General features: G+C 35.9%; 2 protein-coding genes across 17 annotated transcripts in view; both read right to left on the bottom strand.

Moving 5' to 3' along the window:
- Window positions 1–14,172, bottom strand: part of JAKMIP1 (janus kinase and microtubule interacting protein 1) — a 246,635-nt gene that overhangs the window by 124,346 nt on the left and 108,117 nt on the right. For 14 of the 16 annotated variants that reach the window (XM_074822088.1, XM_074822092.1, XM_074822086.1 and 11 more), the window contains 3 exons: window positions 6,975–7,103; window positions 5,571–5,699; window positions 1,102–1,185 (listed from right to left, as the gene is read on the bottom strand). In XM_074822088.1, coding sequence (XP_074678189.1) covers window positions 1,102–1,185; window positions 5,571–5,699; window positions 6,975–7,103 — 342 coding nt within the window. The remainder of the gene's footprint in view (window positions 1–1,101; window positions 1,186–5,570; window positions 5,700–6,974; window positions 7,104–14,172) is intronic. The other 2 variants (XM_074822099.1, XM_074822100.1) reach the window with 2 other exon arrangements.
- Window positions 11,370–12,767, bottom strand: LOC141922618 (uncharacterized). The gene has a single exon (XM_074822103.1). The coding sequence runs from the start codon at window positions 11,879–11,881 to the stop codon at window positions 11,690–11,692; it is 192 nt and encodes a 63-aa protein (XP_074678204.1). The 5' UTR covers window positions 11,882–12,767; the 3' UTR covers window positions 11,370–11,689.

The following is a 14,172-nucleotide window of genomic DNA, read 5'->3' as shown; positions in this document are numbered from 1 at the left end:
TAAAATGTCAGCAGTAGATCCTTGAGAGGTCTTCAGTTCCATTTATTCTTTCAAAAGTTCAGTGAGACATCATTTTTAGATTGATAACATATTCTCTATTTTTATTAATATTTTATTTACTAAGCAAATTTACTAAGCAAATTGCAATTATTATTATCCTTAATTTGAACGTGGTCCCAAAACCTTCGTATTTATACAGAATTTTACAGAAAGTTTTCTTACAAAGAATACACCATAAAAATAGTGATATCATGAACTTGGCATTATTCGTAGGTTGTTTTTATTTAATGCTACAGGATCATTAGTCTTTGAAATCTATATCAATGGACAGCTCTATCTTATTTTATTACCATATGGTACCTGCAATCTTAAAATTGTTATATTTCAAACAATAAAGCATAAAATAACATCTCGATTTTCTCAGTGCATTCTAGAAGTTACGCAACTGAACATGTTTAAAATGCGCTCTCATAACTCTTAATCAGCCTTCCTCAAGATCCTAGACATTACTAAATATGCATCAGTAGCCACATCTTCAAGTACTTACAAGATATACTGAAGCATAAGGCCTAATTGTAGTCTGGGTGATGGTATGAGAATTTGAAAGCAGTTGGGTCCTCCACCCAGGAGAGTAACACTGCAAGCACCTCCCAGTAACCAGACACACTAAGTGGTTCATTTCTCTAGCTGAAGCATGTGTGGAAGTGATTTGGTTTTTTAATTTTTCTATGCAACACACCAAAAATATTCTCCAGTACAAATATAGAATATGTATTTTATTGGAATTTATAGCAAACATAAACAAAATGGAAAACAGAAGAAAAGCCTGCACCAAATGACAATGGAAACAGAATTTACAATGCATGTACACGTGGTTATTTCTATATTATGCTTTAGTGTATTATGTGTTATAAAATTAACCTTTAATGGCATTTTCTTAGCCTATATAATACTTTCCTTTATTTAAATAATCTACTGCTGCAGTAGCAATTAAGCTGCATCAGTCAAACTAACACACCAGCAAGCAATGAAGATGGCAAGGGCACCACTGCATGCAAGGGAGAAAATGATGTGGTAAAGGACATTAAGAGAGCCTTTTACCTGTCCTTTCTCGATTAGAGCTTTCTCCAGGTCCTCAATTTTTGCCTGACACCTGAGAAGATCAGCTTGCAGTTGTTCACGAGTCTGGGGGGAAAAAAGTATTAAAAATTGTGTGTATACGCATGCACATCCAGATAGACTCGTAGATTTAATTACACACAGAATCAGAGTAAAGATATTTTCTACCCACTTATGGACTGTCCATTCAGCTTTTAATATTTTTCATTAAAATAACTGCTTTTGTGTTTATGTTACAAAATATTTAAAGCCATCAGTTTAACAGCATTTTTCCTTCATAGCCTACAAAGATTTTATCGCATATTCAGTGACAAAGCTTTTCCCAGTGGGGAATAAAAACGTTAGGAACTGAAAAAGCTCTAAGAAGCTATTCATATGCTTTAGTAATTCAAGGCAATTGGGGAAAGAAGGGCAAGAGAGAAAGAGAATTGCAATAAGCACTGAAAAAGGCCTATGGGTAAATAAAATATATTGACCCAAAATAATTTATCCATCCCATAAACAGCATACACTGCTTTCCTTATTCTACATGATTATTACACTACAGTAAGTATTTTCCGCTGAGTCCAGTGATGCCCTAAAAGGGACTGGATAATACAAGGTACTAAACAAAAAAGATATAAACCAAAGCATATGTCTGGAGAACCTTCAGTCACCGAGGCTCCTTGAGCTACTGCAATTACTTTTCCCACACTACTTCAGGTACTCTTTCACCCAATCAGTTCAAAAATTCCCACAGGGATTTCCTTCTGCACCTTTGCATCTTTGGGTCCTTGGTATTTACCTTTAGCCTCATCTAAAAATAACAGGAAATGTTCATCCCACCAGAACATGGGGTCCTACAAAACCAATCATGCAAAAAGCTACTTTCTGACTCACTCAAAAGACGGATTTGCATCGATGTGACAAAAGAGACCAAAATGCCATTAAAAAGAAAGAGCAACCATTCCAAAGTGTACTAAAGGGACAGTTTGCAAATGCCTGCAAAAGAAAATTTAGAAAACCTATTACAACAATATTCATGCCAAAGTCTCCCTTCCCATGAAGGCAAAGGTAATATATAATGGTCTTTCCTAACTGTCAAAGACATGAGTGCCTCTGAAATCTTACTTTAATAATAGATGTAATTATGCCCCCTGCCCCAATTCTATCTTGAGAAGTGATCTCTAAAGTCCTTATTGCTTTTCTTGGTTAAGTGTCCTACTTAAAAAGAGAGTGTCAAATGTGACTAGGATTTTATAAGATGCTGAGGACTATAACAAATAAAGCCATAAAGCAGTAATTCTACTATTTTAAGAACTGGAAAAGTTTTTTTTTCACAGGGAAAAGAAAAAGTTAAGGTTGGTTGAGAGCCACTTCAAAGAACCTTGAAAAAAAAAAAACCAAAAACCAACAAAATATGACACATTTTAAAGTAAACCCTGAATCTTCTAAATACTGGCTCTGGGGATAATAGACTAACATTATTAGTTGTAAATAACGCCAGATAATGTCAAACAGTCTACATTCTTCTGTAAATTTTATCTGGAAAACTTTGCTTATTAACACACAGAAATTCTGCTCCCACAAGCATACTGTTTCTATACTTCAGAATATTCAGTAAGTGGATTTTAAAATGCTTGCCAGAGAAAATGACATGGATGAAATAGTGCACATGTATGCCTAATAACCATCTGCAATCTAGCAATATATAATTTGTGAATATTTTACTAATTGTTCTAAGCAGTAGAAACATTAAGCTAGTGGCAGCTTCTACCTTTGGGATAAATCGAGTCCATCCCCACCAGTAATTTTTAAACCACATTCAAATCTTTGTCTTTCTGCATTATTAGCGACACGTTGCAGTGGCACAATACAATGAAGGCCACTGTATCAAGGCAGTAGTATGTAATAATTCACAATATTTAACACATTTCTCCATTTTGGGGGTTCAGGGTTGGGGTTTTTTTGAGGGGGGGGGAGAAGTAGGTTAGGGTTTCTTTTTAATGCTCAAACACTTTTTTAGAATCAGAGTCTTATTGAGGTTGGAAGGGATCACCTGTCCAACTCCTGTGCTCAAAGCAGGGGGGCACCTAGAGCAAGTTGTTCAAGACCTTGTCCAGTGGGGTTCTGAATATCTCCAGGGATGAAGACTCCACAGTCTCTTTGGGAAACCTGTTCCAATATTTGACTGCCCTCAGAGGAAGAAGGGTTTTTCTTATGTTTAAATGGTATTTCTGTATTTAAATTTGTGCTCTTGTGCTTTCACTGGATCTCACTGAGAAGTGTCTGATTCCATCCTTTTTACTCCCTCCATCAGTTCTTTACATAATTTGATAGGATACCCCTGAGCCTTCTATTATCCAGGCTGAACAGTCCCAGCTCTCTCAGCCTCTTCTTGTGTATCAGGTTCTCCAAGCCCTTAATCATCTTCGTGGCCCTTTGCTGGACTCTGTCCCATATGACCATGTTTTTCTTGTACTGGGGAACCTCAAAGATGGATCCAAAGACCTCACTCCAGATGAGGCCTCATCAACGCTGAGTAGAGAGGAAGGTTCACCTCCATTGGTGATCACTGGTAAGGCTGTTGGCCGCCTTTGCTGCAAGGGCACACTGCTGGCTCACATTCAACTTGCTGTCCACCAGGACTCGCCACATAATTTTGTGCAAAACTGCTTGCCAGCAAGCCAGGCCCAGGTCTGTACTGATGCATGGAGTTCTTCCCCACACTCAGAACTTTTCCTTCTCTTGTTGAATTTACGCATCTTTTTCAGGCAGTCAAATGTTCCCTCTGAATAGCAGCACAACCATCTCATCAACCAGCCCTCTCAGCTTTGTGTTATCTGCAAACACGCTGCAGGTGTACTCTGTTCAGTCATCCAGGTCATTAAGGAAGAGGTTAAGTAGTACTGGACCCAGTAACAAGGCCTGCAGTACAACACTGCTGACACACCTCCAGCTGAACTTTCTGTTACTGATCACAACCCTTTAAGCTATTTCAGACAATTCTGAGTTCACCTTACTGTCCACTTATCTAGTCTGTGCTTCATCAGTTTGTCTATGAACATCTTATGGGGAAGAGTGTCAAAAGACTTACTAAAGTCAAGATACAACAACATCCACTGTTCTCAATTCATCTGCCAAGCTAGTCATCTCATCATAGAAGGCTCTCAAGCTGATTAAGCATGATTTCCCTTTCATAAATCCATGCTGATCAGTCCCAGTCACCTTCTTGTCTTTCAGACATTTGGAAACGGTTTCCATGATTATTCGCTCCATCTCTTTCCTAGGGACCAAGGTGAGAATGACCAGACTTCAGTTCCCCAGATCCTCCTCACCCTTCTTGAAGACAAGAGTGACAGTTGCTTTCTTACAGTCAACAGGAACCTCCCATAATTGCCATGACCCTTCAAACATAATTGAGAGTGGTCTTGCAATGACATCAGCCATCTCTCAGTAGTCATCAATCTACAGGTTCAAGCTGTACTTCATGCAGAATGAAGGACATGAGGTGAAGATGATGAAGTTTCCAGCCCTATGGTTACTGCTTTCTCATTTGAATGTTACATGTTCTTTGGTCATTGATCACAATAGTCATTCAAGTAGAGGGTGACTTGTAAATATACTACATTCCTAGACATGCCCCTGTCTGCAAAGAGCTGGGATAAAGTAGAAGAAATTTTGCCTCAGGCTAACTCAGCTCTTTTTTGATGTCACTGCTGTTCAGTGAATAGATCTGGGGACTGAGTCAGAGCTCACCAATTCATTATGAAGTGATCTCTCTTCTCCCCAGTTTGGAAAAAAAAAGAATGAAAGATGTTAACATGACTTCTGCTGACCCCATCTCTGCACTAAATGGTCAAACACAGTGGTGGCAGAAGGGTAAAGGAAGACAGAATAGATACTCTCTCAAACCTCAAATACCTATAGTACAGAGATTGCTGTGAGGATAAAAAAACATTATTTCAGAGAGAGTAAACAATCGCACATGCTGACCTAATAGGAACAATTAGCTATGTACACCTTAGTGGAAGAATATTCTCAAACTGAGATTTTTAGAAACAAATTATAATTTCATATATTCGACAAAACACTTGAAGAAAAACTTCCTTTGTCAGATTTGGGTCAGATTTTTAAGTACCTAAATACTTATAACAACCTACTCTCCGATCCATTTTAAATCCACCATGATGCTATCCAAATTGCAGGTTCAATTGGGATATCATTCTCATTAACACTGTTTTACTACTGAAATCTTTAATTATTATGCATGCTAAAATGAAGTATAATAATAGCTTTGTTCAGATTGCACCAGATGAATCTAAATTGTCACTTTACTGATAATATCCTCTTATCCTCAAAAACATTGTGCTTTGCATTTCACTGACCTGCAAAGATATTTCCTGCTATTCCAAGTTTTTCACCTTTTTCAATGATTTCAGAGTTAAAAGAAATGTCAGTTAAAAAATTACCCTTGCTTCTCTCTCTGCATCCAGGGTTCCACCAACTTGTTCTTGAAGCAATGCATATGCCCTTTGCAAAGCTTGATACTCTCTTGTTAGCTGGCAGAACCTTAGTTCAGCTTCTTCTTTAGGTGTGCTCTTAATGAAGAGGGAAAAAGAAGTGGTTTTGCGCATGTAAAGATAAATGATGATGGGTTTGTATATATAGACAGACTCACAAATGCAACAAGCAACACAACTTGTATTGAGTCTCAACGTTTAATAAAGGTTTAAAAAACCAAAGCAGGTGGAAATGGAAGGATGATTTGAGGATGATGAAGAAATGCAGAGATCAGTAAGTGTTTCGACTGCACAATCTCAGGACAGTGTAAGTTACTGTGTAAGTCAGTAATGTATAGAAATGGGAAGAAACTGACTGGAGGAAGATGAGAGGGAACAGTTCTCTGTACCACTGTCTTCAGCAACTCCACTGTCACAGGGGCTTCAGAAGGGGTCTGTTCTATTTGTCATGCAGTCCATCACTCCCTTACCCTTTGTCTCTACTATGCCACAGTAAAGCATTTTACCAGCACAAGCACACTAACACAGAAGTTATATTTCAGAAGCCATAAGATGTTTTTTTTTTAAATTCTTTTTAACATGAAGTATTTTTAATATCTGAATTTTCTTTGAATTTTGAGCAACTGACATCAACACTTTCAAGGTCTTTCCTATAATGCTGAGGGCAAGAAATGTCCTTCCCTTTAATTAATTTTTGTTCCAGAAACTTGAACTCTAAGAAAAAGAGATTACAATATTTTTAGATATTAAACCTATAAAAATATGAAGCTTCCTGTGACTGAGGAGTATTAGGCACAAGTTAGTGAACAGGAACGAAAGATGAAAAAGAGCATCTGATTCATGCTTTGTCCAGTCCTACAATCTTTTAAAGTAGGCCAGCTGTACTGTCTATCACAGAGCTGAGACAAAACATGTCAGTGGGCATTTACTACCTATGATCATCTAAGCCTTAGTGAATAGCAAAAGCCTCTCTCAGTATTGTAAGCACAGGAAGAAAATCCTGGTTGTATCAAAACAGTCAAATAAATTATAGGGTTGAAAAGCAAAGTATTGTCTAGTAATTTGACTTTTGGCAAAGCAACATGCCTATTCATTTTCTTTTGACTAATAAGAAGGGGCTTGAGAAAAACAGTTTCATTTCTCAGCCCAATATCTGCCAAATCTGTCAGGCAGAATATTATCTTAATAATTCTATTGCAATGACTGTGGATGTGTTACTGCACTTGAAAGAAAACAAAGCAATTCTCTGCCAAATCTTTCACAGTTCCTGTGGCAGGATAGTTGAAAAAAATTTTTACCTTTATACTCCATTTAAATTTTTATAGAACTGAAGAACAAATCATCTATACTTACATCTTCCAAATCTTCCTCTGGTGTTGCTGGTGTCCTGTCTGTTTTATCTGTGTTATATGAAGTTACAGATGATGTTTCTGAATCAAGAGATTCTTCATCAAATCCAAAAAATGTCTCCACAACATGCCTCTGAAAAGTTAGTTTTTCTTAGTTACTAGCAAAACAGTTGGAAAACCCCAATAAGCCAGTAAGCAGTAGCCAAGGTCTTCTCTGACCATTATTTTACTATTTAGCAAGAAAAAAGTTTCCTTTGTAAACCTTTGTTCTCTGATTAAATTAGCTACCTTTTCAACATCCTTTGTATAAGAACCTCCAAGAACTGAACTGCACATAGCACTGCGTAACTGCCAATAGAGTAATGCTTTAGCAAAAGTATAAAAGCTAATTGTCTAAATCATACAGATCTTACAAGATTCACAGTAGAGGAACGCAATACCTATTAAGAAGAAAGTAACCCAATACAATGTATAAGATGAAGAACCAAAAGGGAAGAAATATTCCAAAGAAAAATGTGGAACACATTTTGTCATTCATACTAATTTAAAAAAAAATAAAAAAAAGAAAAAAAAAGATTAATTTATAATATCTGTTTTGCAAAATCCTTCTTAAAAGTATAAATTGCCACTTTCCATTTGTTTTTCCAACTCCATCATTCTCAATTTTTTCAAAAGTTTGCTCCAATACTATGACTAACCAAAAAAACTCTCCTCAGGGAAAACCAGCATTTCAAAATGCAGATTTTAAAAAATTTATACAATGTAATCAATTAAATGCATGCTTACAGAAAACTAGAGAAAATGAATAGCCAATGGAAATGAATAGTACATTATTCATTGTGAAAAAGTGATATTTTATATAAAACATCACAACTGCAATAATTCTTTCACTGTTTTAAGTCCTCTTCCCACCAGTTTCCTAACATATGCTCTGAAAGCAGCAGATTCCTATAGAAAATTCTGCTGTTTAAAAAAAAGAAAAAACTGCTTAAACATTTAAGTAGAAAAACACTTTTTCAAGTATTTTTCCTTCCAAAATAACAATAAGTTAACTGTTTTACAGTTATCCTTTAAAGCCTAACATTTTACACCATACAAGTGTTTAAATAAACCAACACAAGTTCAGAGGAGCAAGAAAATTAAGAAAAGAAAAAAAAAAAAAAGGGTGTTGCTGGAAAAATGAAGTCAGGTTATAAAGCATCCTAGACAGGGAAGCTAGTAGATAGGGGTTGCTCTAAGAAGATGAAGGAAAATCTGTCTATCCGCCTCTATATTTTTTGGCACTGCTCGGTGCTGAATCACAGATCCTGATGTCACAGTTTGTTGTTTTAAAAAAAACCCTATAAACCACACGTTGTATGTGAGAAGATAATAGCCTTGTTCATTAAAAAGGCCTAAAGGATGAAAAAAGTTATCAGTTGTTATTAACTCAGGAACACAGACATCTTCCATCTCATCAAAGCCAAACTGGCTGAGTGGAATTGTGAGCTATCAGTTTCATTCAAAATATTGAAAGGTTTTATTTTATCTATAATGCCGTATCACATGATGAATTCCAAATATTTACCTTTCACTGCAGTCTTCTAGACTTATCTAACTTCATACATTCTTCCAGAATGTCTACAAAGTACTGTCTTCACTTTCTCACAAAGCCTCATAATGCTTACTTAACGTATTTTTTTGGCTCAGCACAGCTCTCATCAACAGTCAAAATACTTTATCTTGAATTAAGTGGTACCATAAAATCAAGTTCGTAGCTGTGACTTGATGCCTGCATGCATGACACCATGCACCCCATTTACAGCCTGCAGCCCTCGTTACCATGGTCCACCAGGACACACTCATCACTCATTAGCTAAACAACTCTATCATAGTTTCACAGTATAGCTAATCCCACTCAAACTACTGAAGATAGCTTCAAGATCCTCTTCTGAACCACCTAATTGCTTCACTTCAGATAAGCACTTCAAATACAATTTTAAAAATTAATTCAGACTGCATGTTTAAACTAACTGGTTCTACTAAAAAATCCTTCTGAAAGGATGATATGCACCCCAAAAAAAAAAAAAAAAAAGCCACATCTTAGCCACATATTTTCCAAATAGACTGTGGTTGTTATACATTTCCATACAGACAAATATGATGCAGCACAGAAGGCAAAGAGTTTTTGAACAACCTTTAGAAACAAACTTCCTTTTGCAAGCTACTAGACCACTACAGTTACTATTTAGTGTATCTACAAGTAAAGAAAATGAGTGCAGGTATAGTACTAAAACCCTCTAAAGACACATTACTCAGTTTAGGAAGCACTGTGATCCTTTCACTAGGCAGAGCTATGTCTAAGCTGCTTAAGACAAACACTCCCCTGGGATAAATTCTTTCCTCCAGCATTCACATGCTACACCAGCTTGTTCACGGTTCTGTGTTACTTAACAAAACAAAGGACACAGGGAAAAGGTCTAAGCTCTGTTCTAGAAATATAAAGACTTATCCAGAAAGCTAATGTGTTCTCTCACACTTGAATTACAAACATTTCAGACTTCTCTCATACGTACAAAGGTTTACCACAAAAACTGAGGTGTAATTAGTCCTTGGGAGATTGCCCATCCAGCATTTGTCCCATGGTAAATACTGTTTTCAGCCTACAATCACCTAACAATGATACTACAAGTAAATATTGGAAGTTGAAATTAGGGCTAAAGAAATGGTGCTACCTTCAGGTTGTGAGGAAGACAAACAAATTTACAATTTGAGTTGTGAGGTCAACTCAGCAGGAAGAACTCTGACTCCAAACTGATGAGCAGATACAGTTTCATAAAGAAGAAGGTAGATTTATGGAGGTAAAGAAGGTGATGGCAAGTAAACAAAACCCAAGACATTAATGAAAACCACATCCTCTTTTTGCAGTGTGGATACTTTCTACTCAAAGATGCTGAGAGTAAACCCAAAACAAAGCTGCATGCAGACTCTTATGTCAATAGTTTTATATCCTGCTCTTCTGCCTAGCTTGTCTGTGGATGGGGCTCAGAACATTTAGTCTATGCTTTGGAGAAATCTAGCCAAGGACAAGCAACTCCAAGGACTGCAGAACATCTGACCCTGCCCATGCCTCAAGCTTCAAGGGTACTTGGCCTCAAAAATGACAAATACACTTAAGCAAAGCTCAACCAAAAGCTGTAATAAAGTATAGGCTTGAGGGCTGACAAAGTGAATGAGTAAAGCCTTGACTTTGAACAGGCTGGTAGAAGGGACTTCTAAAAGATGGAGAGCAAAACTCCAGAGTGTTATCATATAATTGTCCATGAAGGTCAGCAGCAGCTTAGTTAAAACTGACAATAAGACTTATCATACCTAAGGGCTTTTTGCCTCAAACTACAGCCACTTTTGTAAATAACTCAGCTTAATCCTTTAATCCTGCATGCACACACTCGCACACACTGTTTCAAGAGTGAAAAAACAATAGCAAAACAACAGTGAGTTTGATTTTACATAAATGTATATAGGTTTGAGAAGATACTTAGAGCAATGCCATTATTTTGACAAAAGATACTAGCTGCATTTAAAACATTTCACTAGTAGCAAGTATAGGGAAAACTAATTTGCATATATTAATAAACAAATCTCTTGATTATTAGATGGGAGGAAACTATGCAAGAGAATTAGTATTTCTCATCACACTAAAAAAAGCCTAACGCTTCATGGAAAGTTAAAAGTAAAAAGCTGTTAAATGTTATACAGATTGCCTATAATATTTGGAGTTATGAGTGAACGACTTATTTATTGTTAATGACTCCTCCCTCTTTAGAGAAGCTGTACATTCATCATTTTGTGGAGCAGATACTTTCCATAGAAATAGAAATAAGGTATTTAACCATTGTATATGCAGTGTAATTGCACATGTATGAATTGCTTCATGACATAACTACAAAATAGCTGGTTTTACTGTTGATCATATAGTATCTAAAGCAATTAGCTACAAGAAGTGATTCACAGCAAACCCAGAACAAATTAACTGATAAGGGAACAGCTGTAGAGAGAAAAAAAAGGAGAAAAAAAAAAAAGACATCTGATTCATACAAAGTTTGTTGATAAACACTGTAATAAATAATAAGACATAATAAATACACCAAGTCCCAGGGAGATTCCACATGTAGCTCAAAAGCTGAATCACAGTGGTTTTTTAAAAGTATATGCAAACATGTACAATACTCACTGGATTTTTGAAACTATACACTATTTTTGTTCAAGTTTCATTCAGACTTTTCTTAAAACTGAGAACATTGTCAATTAACAATTTAAAGATTCTTATATATTGATTTGTACATTTGTTACTTCTAAATCATAACCTCATAACTGAGAAAATAGTCATATAAATTGCTGAAAATTTCTGATTTAAATTCTAATTTCCACTGACTACTGTCATGCATTTAATAGCAAGTATTTTTCATGTGGATTTATATCAATGTTTTCACATAATTTTAAAATAAAATTATGCATTAGGTCTTTATAACTCAAGTATTAGTGCTTCTGCTGAATTATGGTGCTCAGTAAACATCAAAGTTTAGAATGTTATAAATCAATAGTGACACACAGACCCTATTCTATGCAAATTTCAATATACCCTCATTTTTAATGGTTTGGATTAGATATACTTACACATAAATAATCAGATTTCTCTGTTGCTAAAGTAGTTTCACTTTACATTTAAATATCATGTTTTTAAGTAATTAATCTAACATGACGAAAATGGTCCAAGATTAATTTCCTTGTAATGCAATTGGATGAGCTAATCAGTAACTTCTTACCTTCATGCTTATATGTCATTTCTTGGCAGCCAGAAAAATACAGGCACACCAAAGCACAGAGGCAGATAAAAAAAGAAAAATATAAAACAAGAAATATGAACTCCATCACACCAGTGAGCAGGCTTTCCACTATCACAAATACAGCTTATTTATTAAAGTTTAAATAAAGAAACAAATCTGTAGAGTCCTGCAGTTGCCAAATAAAATGGGCAATTATGCCTTATTTTCAAATGAATGACTCCAACAGCCATGGAATCACTGTAACTCCATTCTACACATCAAAAATAAAGAAAACCCCAAAAAGATTGTTTCCAGAGTTTCTTGGTTATTTCACTACCAAGATTGGAAAAAACCAAAAATGGAAAAAAAAAAAAAAACAAAATCAAAGAAATAAAAAAAAAAAAAAATGGAAAAAAGCATGCTTTAAACAGAGAAGAAAGGTTCACTTTTGGTACATCTTTTTCCTAATAAGTTCAGTGGCATGTTATCGTATTTAAAAAAAAAAAAAAATCTCTATTAGCTTAGATTGCTTCACTTCAGAGTAAATGATCCTACAGCACCTGACTATACAGAGGCACTATGTTACTCATCTAAACATCTCACAACCACAGAGGTTATAAAGGCCCATCCCACTACACTGCTCCTTCCCTTGGGGAACCTGAGCCAGTTGCCAGCACTGTTCTATAGACTCCTGTGCCCCTTGGTAATTAAAAGAGTGCTCCATCAAAGCTACACTAGCAACAGTAACCTAGTGCGCCTACAGAGCCAGAAATAACAGACATCTAATTGCAAGAAGAAAAAAAAAAAAAAAAATCCTTGGTATTTTCAAAAGCTTCTGAGCTGATGTTATTTGGGCTCAATGGGGCTGTAAAGGCTGCTGGACTAGCCTGACAGACCATTCACACAAGCTGTCTTAAAAGATGGAGAAATGCATGCCATGGATTCTGTTCCAGCTAACAGGAATCACTGTCAGGAAAACACACATATTAGAAAAGAAACACAGACACAGTCCAGTCAGAGTACCTTGAATATTAAGGAATCTGGAGTGTAAAAGTACCCATTTAGGAGAAGCTGCAACAGTCATGAATGTAAGTCTTCACCCCATGCACCAAGTTCCTGTTTATTAGAACAGAAAAGGAACCTTTCTATACCTTTTAGTCGGAGCTTATCTGACCACATTCATGAGACCTAATTCTCACCAGTTATTTCCTTTTCAACTTTGTCAAGGGAAGTGGGGCACAGCTGGAAACAGATCAAACTCCAACAGCCCAACTTGACGATTCATTGTGCTAGTGCTAATTTTACATTTAATGAAATTTAGAAAAGCAAAGTCAAAGATTTACATCAGTAACTTCTCCAAGTGGTTGGATAGGACAGATACACCCATAATTTCATCTACTATTATATATAGTTTATCATCTGTATAATATAAAAATCCTGCACAGATCATAGACAGAAATATCTGCAATGTACATGTCTATATATAGAGTAACTCATCTTAGACTGCCTTTATAGTCTATGGAGAGAAATAGGCAATTTTAGGACAAAACTCATATAGCCTGTTTAGATATCTACTTCCAGAGAACAATCATCACATAATGTTACCATTCTGTCCACAGTGAGATGTCTATATCTCACCTCCGTTAATGACATCTACCCAAGCATTGCAAATGCATAGTTAGATGAATTCTGCTGTTTTCATCTGAATTCCTGAGATAGGCTGTAACAATAGAGAGGATGAAGATGGTACAATCCAAACAGCTCATCTGGGTAAGCAGCACATTCTATATAGATTGTTTAAGTTAAAAAAATGTTGGAAAACTGTGGGAAACACAGCTTTTGAGGACTTTGATCCTCACAGGACACACAGGTGACCTGGAAGGAAACCAGCCTGTATGCCAGCACTGGATTTTTAGAAGCTAACAACAGTGTTTAAACTCCAAGTCAACACTGCATATACATGTGAACAGCCTACAGCTTTAGAAGATGGCAGGTCATAGGACACTAATAAATATATTATTGATGACTTCTTTCCTTCCTTAAGGAATTAGCACATTTAGAAACTATATATGTATAGTTATATAACAACTAGTATAGTATATAGAGTATAGATAGTACACATAATCCCATTCACCTTTCTCTCACAACTTTCTCCCTCTTTATCACTTGTTTTTGTTTTATAGTCCTGCTTTTCCTTTGAGGAGATAGCATCAAATATACATATATATTTAATTTTATGTCCTGTTTTTAAACTCAGTCTCAACACACAAACTTCCAAGTATACTACACCAAGAAAGAATGGTTCAGGATTACTGTAAATATATTTGGCATCTATCAGCCTTCCATTACATAACAGAAAAATGCAAAATTTATTGTTATTCTGAATTTTTCTTTTTC

This window comes from Strix aluco, chromosome 4 (assembly GCF_031877795.1).
Source record: "Strix aluco isolate bStrAlu1 chromosome 4, bStrAlu1.hap1, whole genome shotgun sequence".
NCBI classification, from domain to species: Eukaryota; Metazoa; Chordata; class Aves; order Strigiformes; family Strigidae; genus Strix; species Strix aluco.
Note: the sequence above shows the minus strand (reverse complement) of the source record. Positions and strands in the feature narration are given on the sequence as shown.

Bases quoted from the DNA above. Each gene is read 5' to 3' on its own strand.
- LOC141922618 (XM_074822103.1), bottom strand. From the start codon at position 11,881: ATGGAGTTCATATTTCTTGTTTTATATTTTTCTTTTTTTATCTGCCTC.